At 44.2% G+C, this 15,050-nt stretch overlaps 1 protein-coding gene across 1 annotated transcript in view; it reads left to right on the top strand.

The window, feature by feature from the left end:
* The first annotated feature begins 2,536 nt into the window (after window positions 1–2,536).
* Window positions 2,537–15,050, top strand: part of LOC109933751 (ATP-dependent RNA helicase DDX18-like) — a 27,544-nt gene continuing 15,030 nt past the window's right edge. Inside the window, exons 1-3 of the mRNA XM_048592225.1 lie at window positions 2,537–2,875; window positions 4,120–4,299; window positions 13,579–13,734. Of these exons, the coding sequence (XP_048448182.1) occupies window positions 2,749–2,875; window positions 4,120–4,299; window positions 13,579–13,734 (463 nt within the window). The 5' untranslated portion in view covers window positions 2,537–2,748. The remainder of the gene's footprint in view (window positions 2,876–4,119; window positions 4,300–13,578; window positions 13,735–15,050) is intronic.

Here is a 15,050-nt window from a genome sequence, read left to right as displayed (position 1 = left end):
AATGCTTCGGCACAGAGAGATCTGGGTGTCTGAGGTTATCCACTTTGGTCACAAAAACAGGAAGGCAGATTATTTTCTGAATGGTGGCAGTATAGGAAAAGATGAGGTGCAACAGGACCTTCGTGTCACGGTGGAACAGTTGCTAAGGTTGGCATGCAGGTGCAGTAGGCAATGAGCAAAGCTAATGGCATGCTGACCTTCATAGCGAGAGGATGAGAGTATTGGAGTAAGGACGTCTTGCTGCAGTTATACAGAGCCTTGGTGAGGCCACACCTTGAGTATTGTGTGCAGTTTTTGTCTCCCAGTCTGAGAAAGGACATTCTTGCTATTGAGGGAGTCCAGCGAAGCTTCACCAGACTGATCCCCAGGACGGCAGGACTGACATACGAGGAAGGACTAGATCGATTGGGCTTGTACTCGTTGGAATTTAGAAGAATGAGACGGGGGGGTGGGGGGGGTGCGTGGTGGCAGGATCTCATAGATATATAAAATCCTGATGTTACTGGACAGCCTAGATGTGGGAAGAACGTTCCTGGTGTTGGGGAAGTCCAGAACTAGAGATCATAGTCTAAGAATAAGTGGTAAGCCATTCAGGACTGAGATGAGGAAGAATTTCTTCACTCAAGGGTTGTGAACCTGTGGAATTCTCTCCCACATGAAGCTGTTGGGGCCAGTTCATTAGATATATTCAAGAGGGTGCTAGACATGGCCCTTGCTGTTAAAGGGATCAAGGGCTATGGAGAGAAAGCAAGTTTAGGATACTGAAATTGCATGATCAGCCATGATTATATTGAAAAGTGGTGCAGAGTCAAAGGGCTGAATAGTCTATTCCTACACCTATCTTTTATGTTTCGATGTAATAAGTAGGACAAGTAGAATTTAGGCATTTATTGTGAAAGAAATGGGGTATAAAAGCAGGGAAGTGTTATTGTAATTGTACAAGGCAATGGTGAGATCACATCCGGAGTGTGGACTACAAGAACAACTTAACCTCTTTAACAAATGCTAGCCGTGCTTCTAGAATTTCTCGTTCAATTGCGGAACCCTCTACATTCTCAGCTTACATATTGCAGATTCTCTATGCATCTGAAATGATCTGATAAAGGTAGCTAATATCTAGATAAATGCCTGATCAAATCGCTTCTCACCATGTCGCCCATACTCACAAAAAGGGCCTAAAGCAGCCATTCACTCTGCAACTATGCAGTAGCAACATGAGTAGAATTCTATCAAGCAAGTGACTATGGTGGTATATGATTTCCAGTGTCAGTATGATGTAATGTATGTAGGCCAAAGATTCCAAAGGCTGACAGGTCATATCAAACGGTATATCATTTTGTTGCTTGCAGGAAGCAAGTTACAATACATTGTACAAGACATTGGTAGGGCCACATTTGGAGTATTGCATACAATTCTGGTGTAAAAAAAGATTTACAAAGATATTCCTGAGATTGTAAGGTTTGAGTGGAGAGGCTATGACAATTTCCCCCAGAGCATAGGGCACTGAGGGATGACCCTATAGAGGTATATAAAATCATGAGGGGCATAGCTAAGGTGAATAACCAAGGAAATTTTCATGAGAGTAGGACAGTCCAAAACAAGAGCACACAGGTTTAAAGGTGAGAGGGCAAAGACATAAAAGGGACCTGAGGGGCACCTTTTTCTCCCCCCTCCCCACAGAGGGTGGCAGGTATATGGAACCAGCTGTCAGAGGATGTGGTAGAGTACAATTACATTTAAAAAACATTTGAAGTACCTGGATAGGAAGAGTTTAGAGGGATATGGGCCAAATGGGACTAGTTCGGTTTAGGAAACCTGGTCGGCATGAACGAGAGATAGTAGGAACTGCAGATGCTGGAGAATCCGAGACAACAAGGTGCAGGGCTGGATGAACACAGCAGGCCAAGCAGCATCATAGGAGCACAGAGGCTGACGTTTCGGGCCTAGACCCTTCATCAGAAAAGGGGGAGGGGAAGGGGGTTTTGAAATAAATAGGGAGAGAGTGGGAGGCGGATAGAAGAGAGGAAACAAACAGGTCGAAGAGGCGGGGATGCAGCCAGTAAAGGTGAGTGTAGGTAGGGAGTTAGGAAGGGGATAGGTCAGTCCAGGGAGGACGGACAGGTCAAGGGGGCGGGATGAGGTTGGTCGGTAATCAGTTCTGAGGAACGGCCACTAGACCCGAAACGCGTTGACTCTGATTTTCTCCTCACAGATGCTGCCAGACCTGCTGAGCTTTTACAGCAACTTCTGTTTTTGTTTCGGAAAGGACGAGTTGGCCCGAGGAGTCTGCTTCTGCGCTGTATGACTCTATGACTATGTTACTGATCGAACACAAAGAAAGCACTGGTAAAGCACACAGCACGAAGTACAACACTAGACTGGATTCCACAAATGGATCTGTTACTGCAGATACTCCAAATCATAAACCCTCGAAATCGGGAGCTCCTTTTATCACTAACCCCTCCCTATACAGCGTGAGGTCCACATTGCTCTTCACTGTTTTATAAACGCTTGGAAATTACTTCCGGAATCACTGACCCATTACTGCGCCTGCGCGATTTATGGATGCCTAAATATGTCGCCAAGAGATTTGAACCCGAATTTCATTGAAAAGCTTCTGCAATATAATCTCATGAGTATGTTTGTTGAATACAAGCCGAGATTTTATTTTAGCAGGATGATTTGACGATACTGGCTGTTTCCTGCTAGCGGGCATTTCCATAGCCACCCCTCTCCACCCACCAACCCATGTGTGGGTCTTCATCTTTCACATGTTACGCTAAGATGGCGGATCTTCAGATGAAAATTATCCGCAAAAAGTTGCAAAAGAAAAACGCCAAAATTAAACGGATAAATTCAGCGGCGGGAGAAAAAGGTGAGTGTGAGGCAGGCAGGTGGGCGACTTAAGGCTGAAGATCTTAGTGTGAGTGAATCTAAACCCGCACCGCTTTCGTTCAGAGTCATACAGCATGGAAACAGAGATAGTAGGAACTGCAGATGCTGGACAATGTGAGATAACAAGGTGTAGAGCCAGAGACTTGGGTCCAACCAGTCCTCGCTGACCATGTTCCCAAACTAAACTTGTCTCACGTGCCTGCGCCTGGCCCATTTCCCTTCAAACCTTTGCTATTAATGAACTTATCCAAATGTCTTTTAACCGTTTTAACTGTCCCTGTATTCACCACTTCCTCTGGCAGTTCATTCCAAGTACGAACCACTCTTTGTGTTTAAAAAAAAGTTGCCCTTCGTGTCCTTTTTAAATCTTTCTCCTCTAACCTTAAATATATACCCTTTGTTTTGAACTCTCCCACCTCAGGGGAAAAAAAATCTTTGCTACTCATTTATGTTCCTCGTGATTTTATATCACCCCTCAACCTCCCAGCCCCCCAGTGAAAAAAGTCCCAGCCTATCTTTATAACTTAAGCTCTCCATTCTTGGCAACTTCCTGGTAAATCTTTTCTAAACCTCTTCCAGTTTAATAATATCCTTCTTATAACAGAACTGCACACAGCACTCTAGAAGAGGCATCACCAATATCCCTTGCAACCGCAACATGATGTCCCAACTTCTTTAGTCAATGGACTGAGCAATAAATGCCTTCTTAACTGCCCTGTCAAATTTTAAAGAATTATGTACCAGAACCCTTGGGTCTCTCTGTTCTACAACTCTACCCAGGGCCCTACCATTAATGTATAAGTTCTCTGCTCGTCAGCTCTCACTACCAGCCCACCCCATTCGCTCCCAACTTGCTCCTGCATTTGCTCTCCCCTCCCCCAATTCACCCTCCCTACATTCACTCCCCACCCTCGCCATCCCCACTCACCCTTCAGATCAGCCATGTTCTTGTTCAGTGGCAGAGCAGAGTATAATTCAAAAACAATGTTATTTTGTGGATTGTAAAGTCATTTGGAATGAGCTGAGATCATGAAAGAGCAGTGCAAGATTTTATGCTGTTTTTGGAGTTGATTCATTTATGTTTAAATTGTAGTTCCATAATATCAGAATTCTAGATTGTTTATCTGTAACCAAGTAGAAGTTCTGACTCTGTGTACAACTCTGATACATGAACCTGGTCTGAATTTGGACTCTATATGAACAAATTAAGTTTTCTGTTGACAGTGGTCAAACAAAAGAACGTGGAAAATGAAACACCACAAGAGTCAATAGGTGATCAAGAAAACACTCCAAAAGAATTGAAGGAAGAACAAAGGCTTACGAAGGATGAAAGCGAACAAAAACCAGTATCAAATATCAAAAAGAAAAACAAAAGGAAGCTTGCAACTAAAATCCAGGAAACTGGTAAATTTGCTTTGAGTACTTTAGTAATACATGTGCAATAGTTTGTCAGATATGAGTACAATTTGAGTATTGGTGAAAATATATGCTGGTGGAGCTTTTCATTTTGCATTCATTGGGATAGAATTGCAAGAATACCAAATTTTGGTGGGGGAAAAAGACATTTATGCTACGTGAGAAACGTCAACATGTGCAAATGCTCAGGCCCTGGTTGCCAATGAAGCTAATTTTGTAGCACGTAGAGACGCAGGAATCATAAAGTGTATATTGACCAGTGAAGATGGGCTCATGGTTCTGTGCTTTCCAAACATTTTTCCCCACTGTGATAACAAGGTGTAGAGCTGGATGAACACAGCAGGCCAAGCAGCATCAGAGGAGCAGGAAGGCTCACGTTTCGGGCCTAGACCCTAAAAACCTTAGTGGATCTCACTCCCACTGCAACTCTCTCGTAATCTCTTTGGCCTTGACACAGCCACATCACCTTTCTTAGCACCTGCCTACGGAATCATACAGCCACATCACCTTTCTTAGTACCTGCCTACGGAACCAGAAGGGTCTAGGCCCGAAACGTCAGCCTTGGCTAGCCCTAAAGATGATTCCATGGCATGTGTTCAGGCACATATGGTGTTGTTGAAGCTGAAATCAACTGTGCAGGTATCTAGGTTCATAAATTCAGTTAATACAGATTCGGGCAGTGACGGCATGTCTAGATTGCTAGGATATAGTGTTGCTGCATAAATGTCTTTGGCTTCCTTGAGCGGCACATTAGTGAATGTGCTAGCAGTGTCCACTGAGCACGTGGATGTGGTATTGCTTTCGATATGTAGGTCTACTGTAGTTTTGTGATGAAGACATCTTCATCATGTATTTCGAAAAGTTCCTCAGAACTGGTTGTAGCAAGTCACTTAATTTAGCCAATTCATGAGCAATAATTGCTATCCTAGTTAGTAATACTACTATCCCATGTACAAATTGAAAAGAAAAAGTTACACAGAATCATTCATAGACAAGCTAATGCTTAAAGGGATAACGCTTTTGTGTGTCTTGCACAGCCCATGCATAAGTGCATGCAAACTGAGGGGACAGATTTGATGTCCATCATCTGGCAGGCTGTTCCACTTTCTCAGTTCTAACAAACAATTTTTCTAACTTGCATTTGAGTAGAGCGTGGTCACACTGTACAGCAGATCCAATGGATGCAAATTTGGGGCCATTGTTAAAAATGACATGTATTTTGTCAGTAAAATTTCATTTATTCCATACTCTGTCAGACATACAGTTATGCTAGGCATCATTGTATTGCTGAAACACTTATGTTTAAATTAATTTACAGCGTAGATATGTTTCAAATAGTATGGCTTTTGGTAGAGTCATCTGTTGAGGCAATATAACAGCACAAGTGGATCAAATCAAAAATCAATCCACTATAAACCCACTGACTCCCACAGCTACCTGGACTATACATCCTCCCACCCTGATTCCTGTAAAGACTCCATCCCATTTTCTCAGTTCCTCCGTCTCCGTCGCATATGTTCAGATGAGGCTAACTTCGACAAGGGAGCCGCCGAAATGTCCACCTTCTTCCTCAACCAAGGATTCCCCAGTTGTCGACGGGTCCCTCAACCGGGTCCGACCCATCTCCCAAACTTCTGTCCTCGCCCCCTCTCTTCCCTCCCACAATAGCGACAGGGTTCCCCTTCTCCCACCAGCATCCACATTCAGAAGACCATCAGACGCCACTTGCACCACCACCAGCGAGGTGCCACGACCAGACGCACATTCCCCTCCCCTCCTTTGTCTGCCTTCTGCAGGGACCGCTCCCTCCGGGATACCCAGGTCCACTCTTCCTTCAAACCCCCACCACAGCCCCACGGCCTCTGCAACCAGCAAAGGTGCAACATCTGCCCGTTTACCTCTTCCCTCCCCACTATCCAAGGGCCCAAAAATACCTTGCAGGTGAAGCAACACTTCACCTGCACTTCCCAGAATTTAGTTTACTGCATTTGCTGCTGAAAATATGGGCTACTGTACATGGGGGAAACGAAGCATAGATTAGGTGACCGCTTCACAGAAATCTATGTTTCCCTTGCAAAAAAGACCCTGAGCTACCTGTTGCCTGCCACTGTAACACGCCACCCTGTTCCCTGGCCAACATGTCTGGCTCTGGCTTGTTGCAGTGTTCCAGCGAAGCTCAACGCACGCTGGAAGAACAACACCTCATTTTCCACTTGGGGACCCTGCAGCCCTCCGAACTCGATATTGAGTTCAATAATTTTAGGGCCTAAACTCTCCCATGTCCCAGCCACTTACCCCGCACACCAGGCCTTGTTACCACATAGCCTACCATTACACACTACCTATTGTTAATCACTAACAGTCCCCGTTAACAACTACTCACCCTCCTAGCCAGATCGTTATCAACTCCTTTGTCTATCCAACTGCTCTTCTGTCTCTTCGGGCTGTATCCTTTCGTTTACTCCCTGTCCCATCCCCCTCCCTATTTTCTGCTCATAAACTGACGTTTTCCCAGCGACCATCGGTTTTGAGGAAGGATCACCAGACCCGAAACGTTAATTCTGATTTTCTCTTCACAGATGCTGCCAGACCTGCTGAGCTTTTCCAGCAACTTCTGTGTTTAGAACATAGAACAGCACGATGTTGGGCCAAACTGTTATCCTACAGTATGATCAAACTAACCTGCATACCCTTCATTTTACTACCATCCATGTGCCTATCCAAGAGTCACTTTAATGTCCCTGAAGTACCTGACTCTACTACCACCACTGGCAGTGCATTCCACGCACCCACCATTCTCTGTGTAAAGAACCTACCTCTGACATCTCCCCTATACCTTTCTCCAATCACCTTAAAATTATGCCCGCTCGTGATTGTCATTTTTGCCCTGGCAAAAAGACTCTGGCTGCCCACTCTATCTATGCCTCTCATCGTCTTGTACACCTGTATCAAGTCACCTCTCATCCTTCTTCACTCCAATGAGAAAAGCCCTAGCTCCCTTAACCTTTCCTCATAAACCTGCCCTCCAGTCCAGGCAGCATCCTGGTAAATCTACACTGCACCCTCTCTAAAGCTTCCACATCCTTTCTATAATGAAGCAACCAGAGCTGAACACAATATTCCAAGTGTGGTCTAACCAGGGTTTTATAGAGCTGCAGCATAACCTCGTGGCTCTTAAACTCAATTCCCCTGCCAATGAAAGCCAACACACCATATGCCTTCTTAACAACTCTATCAACTTCGGTGGCAACGTTGAGGGATCTATGGACATGGACCCATAGATCCCTCTGTTCCTCCACAGTGCCAAGAATCCTGCCATTAACCCTGTATTCTGCATTCAAATTCAACCTTCCAAAATGAATCACTTCACACTTTTCCGGGTTGAATTCTACCTGCCACTTTTTTGCCCAGCTCTGCATCCTGACAATATCCTGTTGCAACCTGCAACAGCCCTCCACACTATCCACAACTCCGCCAATCTTCGTGTCATCGGCAGACTTGCTAACCCACCTCCCCATTTCCTCATCCAAGTCATCTATTGAGGTCACCAAGAGCAGAGGGCCCAGAACAGATCCGTGCAGAACACCATTGGTCACCAAGCTCCAGGCTGAATACTTTCCATCTACTACCACCCTCTGTCTTCTATTGGACGGCCAATTCTGTATCCAGACAGCCAAATTTCCCTGAATCCCATGCCTCCTTACTTTCTGAATGAGCCTGTCATGGGGGACCTTGCCAAAGGCCTTGCTAAAATCCACATACACCACATCCACTCACCTACCTTCACTGTGTTTTGTCACATCCTCAAAGAATTCAATAAGGCTTGTGAGGCATGACCTGTCCCTGTCAAAGCCACTGACTATTTCTAATCAAACTGTGCTTTTCCAAATAATCATAAATACTATTTCTCAGAATCCTCTCTGCTAATTTGCCCACCACAGAAGTAAGACTGACTGGTCTGTAATTCCCAGGATCGTCCCTATTCCCTTTCTTGAACAAGGGAATAACATTTGCCACCCTGCAATCATCTGGTACTACTCCAGTGGACAGTGAGGATGCAAAGATCACTGCCAAAGACGCAGCAATCCCATAGTAACCTTGGGCATATCCCGTCTGGTCCTCATGTTTTTCAAAATTTCTAGCATATCCTCCTTCCTAACGTCAACCTGTTTGAGCACATCAACCTGTTTCACACTGTCCTGACAAACTACAAGGTCCTTCTCCCTGGTGAACACTGAAGCAAAGTATTCATTAAGGATCTCCCCTACCTCCTCTGACTCCAGGCACAAGTTCCCTCCACTATCCCTGATCGGCCCTACCCTCACTCTGGCCATCCTCTTGTTCCTCACATAAGTATAAAATGCCTTAGGGTATTCCTTAGCCCTATCTGCCAAGGCTTTTTCATGCCCCCTTCTAGCTCTCCTAAGTTTATTCTTCAGTTCCTTCCTGGTTACCTTGTAATCCTGTTGAGCCCTGTCCGATCCTAGCTTCCTCAACCTTAAGTAAGCTTCCTTCTTCCTCTTGACAAGATGTTCCACATGTCTTGTCATCCAAGGTTCCTTCACCTTACCATCTCTTCCTTGCCACAGCGGTACAAACCTATCCAGTACTTGTAGCAACTGCTCCCTAAACAACCTCCACATTTCTGTTGTGCGTTTCCCAGAGAACATCTGTTCCCAATTTATGCTTTGCAGTTCCTACTTAATAGCATTGTAGTTCCCCCCCACCACCCCCATAATAAATACTTGCTCACACCGTCTGCTCCTATCCCACTTTATGACTATAGTAAAGGTCGGGGAGTTGTGGTCACTATCACTGAAATGCTCTCCCACCAAGAGATCTGACACCTGCCAAGCACCAAATCCAATATGACCTCCCCTGTAGTCGGCCTATCTACATATTGAGTCAGAAATCCTTCATGGACACACCTAACAAAATCTGCTCTATCCAAACTATTTGCACTTAGGAGGTTCCAGTCGATATTAGGGAAGTTGAAGTCACCCATGATAACAACCCTATTACTTCTGCACCTTTCCAAAATCCGCCTGCCAATCTGTTCCTCAGTGTCTCTGTTGCTATTGGGGGTGTCTATAGAAAACTCCCAATAAAGTGACTGCTCCTTTCCAGTTTCTGACTTCCACCCATACTGACTTGGTCGACAAATCCTCCTCTACGACCTCCCTTTCTGCAGCTGTGATAGCATCCCTGATTAGCAATGCCTCTCCCCTACCTCTTTTACCTCCATCCCTATTTCTTTTGAAACATCTAAACCCCGGAAAATCCAACAACCATTCCCGCCCCTGTGATATCCAAGTGTCCGTAATGGCCACAATATCGTAGCTCCAAGTACTGATCCGTGCTCTGAGTTCCTCACCCTTATTCCTGACACTTCCTGTGGTAAAATAGACACACTTCAACCTGTCGTGCTGACTGCAACTTTGCCCTATCAACTGTCTGTCCTTCCTCACAGACTCTCTGCATGCTGTGTCTGCCTTTACACCAGCTACTCCATCCTCTGATGCATAGGTTCGGTTCCCATCCCCCTGCCAAACTAGTTTAAACCCTCCCAAAGAACTCTCGCAAACCTCCGGCCCAGGATATTGGTGCCCCTCCAGTTCAGGTGCAATGCATCCTTCTTGTACAGGTCCCACCTTCCCCAGAAGGTATCCCAATGATCCACATATCTGAAGCCCTTCCTCCTACACCAGCTCTGTAGCCACGTGTTCAGCTGCACCCGCTCTCTATTCCTAGCCTCACTAGCCCGTGGCACTGTAAGTAATCCTGAGATTACTACTCCACTCGTCCTGTCTTTTAGTTTCCAACCTAACTCTATATTCATTTTTGAGGTCCTCGTCCCTTTTCCTAGTTATGTCATTGGTACCAATGTGTACCATGACTTCTGGTTGCTCACTCTCCTCCTTAAGAATCCTGTAGACTCGATCCGAGACATCCTGACCCTGGCACCTGGGAGGCAACATATCATCCAGAAGTCCTGTTTGCGACCACAGAATCTCCTGTCTGTTCCCCTAACCATTGAATCTCCTATCACAATTGAGCTCCTATTCTCCCCCATTCCCTTCTGAGCCACAGAGCTGGGCTCAGTGCCAGAGACCTGGCCGCTATGGCTTTCCCCTGGGAGGTCGTGCCCCCCAACAGTATCCAAAGAGGTACACTTATTACTGAGAGGAACGGCCACAGGGGATCCCTGCACTGTTTGCCTATTCCCTTTCCCTCACCCAGCTACCTTTATCCTGTAACTTGGTGTGACAACCTCCCTATAACTCCGATCTATCAACTCCTCAGCCTCCCGAATGATCCGGAGTTCATCCAGCTCCAGTTCAGTAACGCGATCCGTGAGGGGCTGGAGTTGGGTGCACTTCTGGCAGGTGAAGTCAGCCGGGACACTAGTAGTGACCCTTACATCCCACATCCTACAAGAGGAGCATGCAACTGCCCTAGCTTCCATCCCCTCTGTTCTAGATTGCCAAAAGAGATAAAAAGAAAAAACAGCTCACATTACCGAACCTCCACACAGTCTTTTTTTTTGATTAGAGGAGGAGGAGGAGGAGGAGGAGGGAGGGTGGGTGGGAAACACTACACGTGTAGTGTTTCAGGTTTAGCCACTGCCCGAATATATTAGTTCATTTACACAGTAGTCCCCGTGTTTGCTCCTGCTCAGCCAATCAGTCCACATGGCAACCAGTCAGCACACTTTTCTTTTGTGCAGTATAAATTCTTGTTCTGTTTGAAATTTGGTATTATGGTAATTCCGTCCTGATGAGTGCAAGACAAAGCTTCAACAGCATGTCTCTTTCTTTCTTGTCAGAAATTCTAAATAATTTGTCATTGAAGAATGAAGAAGAAATATAACTTGGAATTGGTCAAATTTACAGTGCTACAATAATTGTTTGTAGGAATTTCCGAGAGCAAGCACAGTTATCCCTAAGCTTTTTTCTAAATAATGTCCAGGTATTGGACACTGAGGGGTAGATATTATGTAATTGATCTGTTTAACTCAAACAACTTAGATGAAAAGAAACCTTGAATTATCACAGTTACACTAGATTTCAATTGGTTTATCTTGCCCATTTAATGTAACTACTAGATGTGTTTACAGATGATATTAGGGCCACTTCTGAGTAAGAGTGTAAAATGGTACCCTGTTTTATATTGGTAACAAAAGGAAGCTCATTGTTCAATTTTTAAAAAATTGATGGGATACAAACATTTTCCTGATTTTCATATGTGTTCCATCCTCCAAAATTTATATTCTATGTATTTTTGAGATCCAAAACTGATTTAGGAAAGTGAGTTTTTATTTGATGCATTAAGGTACTTTTTTATGGTCTCCTTGAGGGCTACCTTTTGGTTTTTTTAGAGACTAGTTTTTTTTTATTCTCACTAATGCCTTTATCAGTTAATACAGTCGCGTAGCAACATTACCTTCTGTAATTGTGTTGATACATAAGGTATTTGAGTTCTTGCAGTGATAGTAGAGGAGTTCATGAATATCTGCAATTATCAGTCCCATTACATTGAAAGACACAGCACACAGGCAAAGTATGAATATCACTACTTAGATTGGCACGAGACAACAGGTATATTAACAAAAACTGACAGTTGTGCATTTCTACACAAAGCCGTTACTACAAGGTCACATCTAATGTAATTACATCACACATTCACAAAGCTGGAATATTTTAACCCAGGTAGTTATTACTCTTTTGATCGGTCTCAGATCCACGTCAATCTAGGAGTTACGATTGACCAGAAACTGAACTAAATTAGTCATGTAAATAATGCAGTTATAAGATTGGGTCAGAGGTTAAGTATCCTGCAGTGAGTAGTTGCCCAGAACTCCCAAAAACCAATCCACCATCTACAAGGCACAAATCAGGAGTAGCAAGTTTCCATAGATAGCACGTTCCAAACCCATGACCGCCACTATCTCTCAGAGCAATAGAGGTAGGTGCCTGGGAATGTCCAAACTACTCTCCATTCCGTGTTGCAAATATATTGTCATTTCTCCAGTGTAGTTGGTTAAAGTTCTGGGACTCCCTCCATAAGAACACTACAGGGTACCTACATTAAATTGTTTATAGCCATTCAGGAAGGTAGCACACCACTATCTTCTCAAAGGCCAACTAGAAATGGGCAATAAATGCTGGCCAGCCACTGGCACTTGCATCTCATGAATGCAATAGAAAAACTGAAACTCAAATCTAAATTTATTACAGTGTTCATTACAGCAGGATTCACTGCAATCTTGCCCACATGTAGTTCCTGACCATATTCAGCCTTAAACTAGACTAGAACGTAGAGATTCCATGTTCACCTGCACACAATTAATTATCTCAATGATTTAAAGTTTTCCAGTTTCGAGCCGACCAAGTAATTCACCATTGACAGGCTTGAAGCTGTTGTCTCTTCTTTGCAACATCTCTCTCCCTCCAGCTCACACTTCCTCCCTCCCAGCCCGTGCTTTTCCAATCACAAGTGATTTACCGGTAAACCTATTAGCAGCAAGTACATGACACAACCAGCCTTAACTGGAGAAGCAAATCTCACTCTTTACTTCCGTTCAGCTCACAAAGACAACTTTTCTTCCATTGGTCACTCCCATAAGTAGATGTTCCAGGACAATTTGGGGACTTGTGGGGAAAAGTTTACAATTTGCCCTTATGTACTCTGAGTATTCTAATATATGACACATGAAACTCACTATTTATTTTATAATTACGTCGCAAAATTTGCAGAAATCAATAGTTTAGAGTCCAGAATCAGGATGGAAGGTCTTGTTGCAGATTAATTTTGTATTAAGAGAGAATTTCTTCTTATTGTGAAGTTGTACTTGCATAAGTTTGCACATTCTCCCCACGTTGGCGTGGGTTTCCTCCGGGTGCTCCGGTTTCCTCCCACAGTCCAAAGATGTGCAGCGTAGGTGAATTGGCCATGCTAAATCGCCCATAGTGTTCAGGGATGTGTAGATTAGGTGGGTTTATAGGGGAATGGGTCTGGGTGGGATGCTGTGTGGGTCGGTGTGGACTTGTTGCGCCGAAGAGCATGTTTCCACACTGTAAGGATTCTATGATTTGCATCAATGCACAGCTTAAAGAGCCTTGGTTTGAAAATGGCAAAACAACTATCTGTTAATGGATGGAATACTGTTCCAATTGAATTGTTTACAGTCCAGCAAAAGATGTTTAGCTTTCATATTGCCAATGCACCTGTCCATAATCTAACTTGGGTTTTATTCTTTTACTGTAGAAATCAAAAAACCAAAGAATACTGAGCCAAAGGAGGATAGTGACCTGGAGATGAACAAAGCTGATGACTTAGAAGTGATACAGGATGAAAAGGATGAGGAAAATGAAGAACAGTCTGAAGATGATGGAGGACCAACTTTGCCTTTGGGGTTAACAGGTAAACCTGTTTTTGAGGTTTAAACACGGCTGGTGCACTGCTGCTGCGGTGTGTGAAAACAAGTTGGAATCCATAATCTCGTAGAAAATATTTGTACTTCATTTTCGGGATTGAATTACATAAACAGGTTGATACTGAGAGTCAGTAGATGATCAGGAATGGTTGAGATGATGACATAGAACTGGCTGTTTTACCGTAGTTCATAGCGAAACTGGTATTTGTTCTGATGTTGCCAATGAGCAGCATATTGAGGATCTTCGATTTTGGGAGTTTGTGACCATTGCTAGGCAGTTGACCATTTATAAGGAATTTTGGGATAGTTTGAGTTTAAGAACTAGATGTTATGCATTCTTTAGACAAAAATAAAGTGTGCGCCCATGTCAATTGAGGTTGTTTCACTGATGCCAAAGAATGATCAAGCAGTTGGCAGAGTGTGTCAAACTCATTAAAGTTGTGAAGGCAGCATCCTATTCTCTCGTTGAAGTGTTATGGAACTCTTCTGGGTCTTTGTCCTCCTTCTAGTCGATCTTCCATCTGAAGAAAACAACTACCTGGCAATCACTGTCATCTGACAAGGACTGTCCTCTGCCTTTGAATATTTTTTGATACACCCTATGTTTGTGGCTGGCAATCTACACTGATTAAAAAGATTCAGAAAAGTGACAATCGGCAAGGACAGATGTTTATGATGTCAGAATAACTGTTGCCCCTTTGCTCCACCTTCTGAAGGTTAGTTTTAATTCATTTTGGGAATAAAATTTTATTTTCCCAAACACTACATTAATTATAGGGCAATGCCACTTCCAAATCTGTTTTCTTGCATCAGACTCCTGACCAGTGCAAGACAAAATGCTTTGACTATTTTTCTCCTTTTTAGGATTGTTTACATTCGGTGCTGCCAGCCTCTTGTAGAGCTCAGCCAGCTTGGAAACAGTATGTAAGCAGGTTCAAACATAGAATTGTTTAAAAAAGATGGCATTGATTTGTAGACAACAAGGTGCAGGGCTGGATGAACACAGCAGGCCAAGCAGCATCATAGGAGCAGAGAGGCTGACGTTTCGGGCCTAGACCCTTCATCAGAAAAGGGGGAGGGGAAGGGGGTTTTGAAATAAATAGGGAGAGAGTGGGAGGCGGATAGAAGAGGGATAGAGGAGAGGATAGGTGGAGAGGAAACAAACAGGTCGAAGAGGCGGGGATGGGGCCAGGAAAGGTGAGTGTAGGTAGGGAGTTAGGAAGGGGATAGGTCAGTCCAGGGAGGACGGACAGGTCAAGGGGGCGGGATGAGGTTGGTCGGTAGGAGATGGAGGTGCGGCTTG

This window comes from Rhincodon typus, unplaced genomic scaffold (genome assembly GCF_021869965.1).
Source record: "Rhincodon typus isolate 14 unplaced genomic scaffold, sRhiTyp1.1 hic_rhity00000838, whole genome shotgun sequence".
NCBI classification, from domain to species: Eukaryota; Metazoa; Chordata; class Chondrichthyes; order Orectolobiformes; family Rhincodontidae; genus Rhincodon; species Rhincodon typus.
The sequence above is the reverse complement of the archived record's forward strand: the minus strand, read 5'-3'. Positions and strand labels throughout refer to the sequence as shown.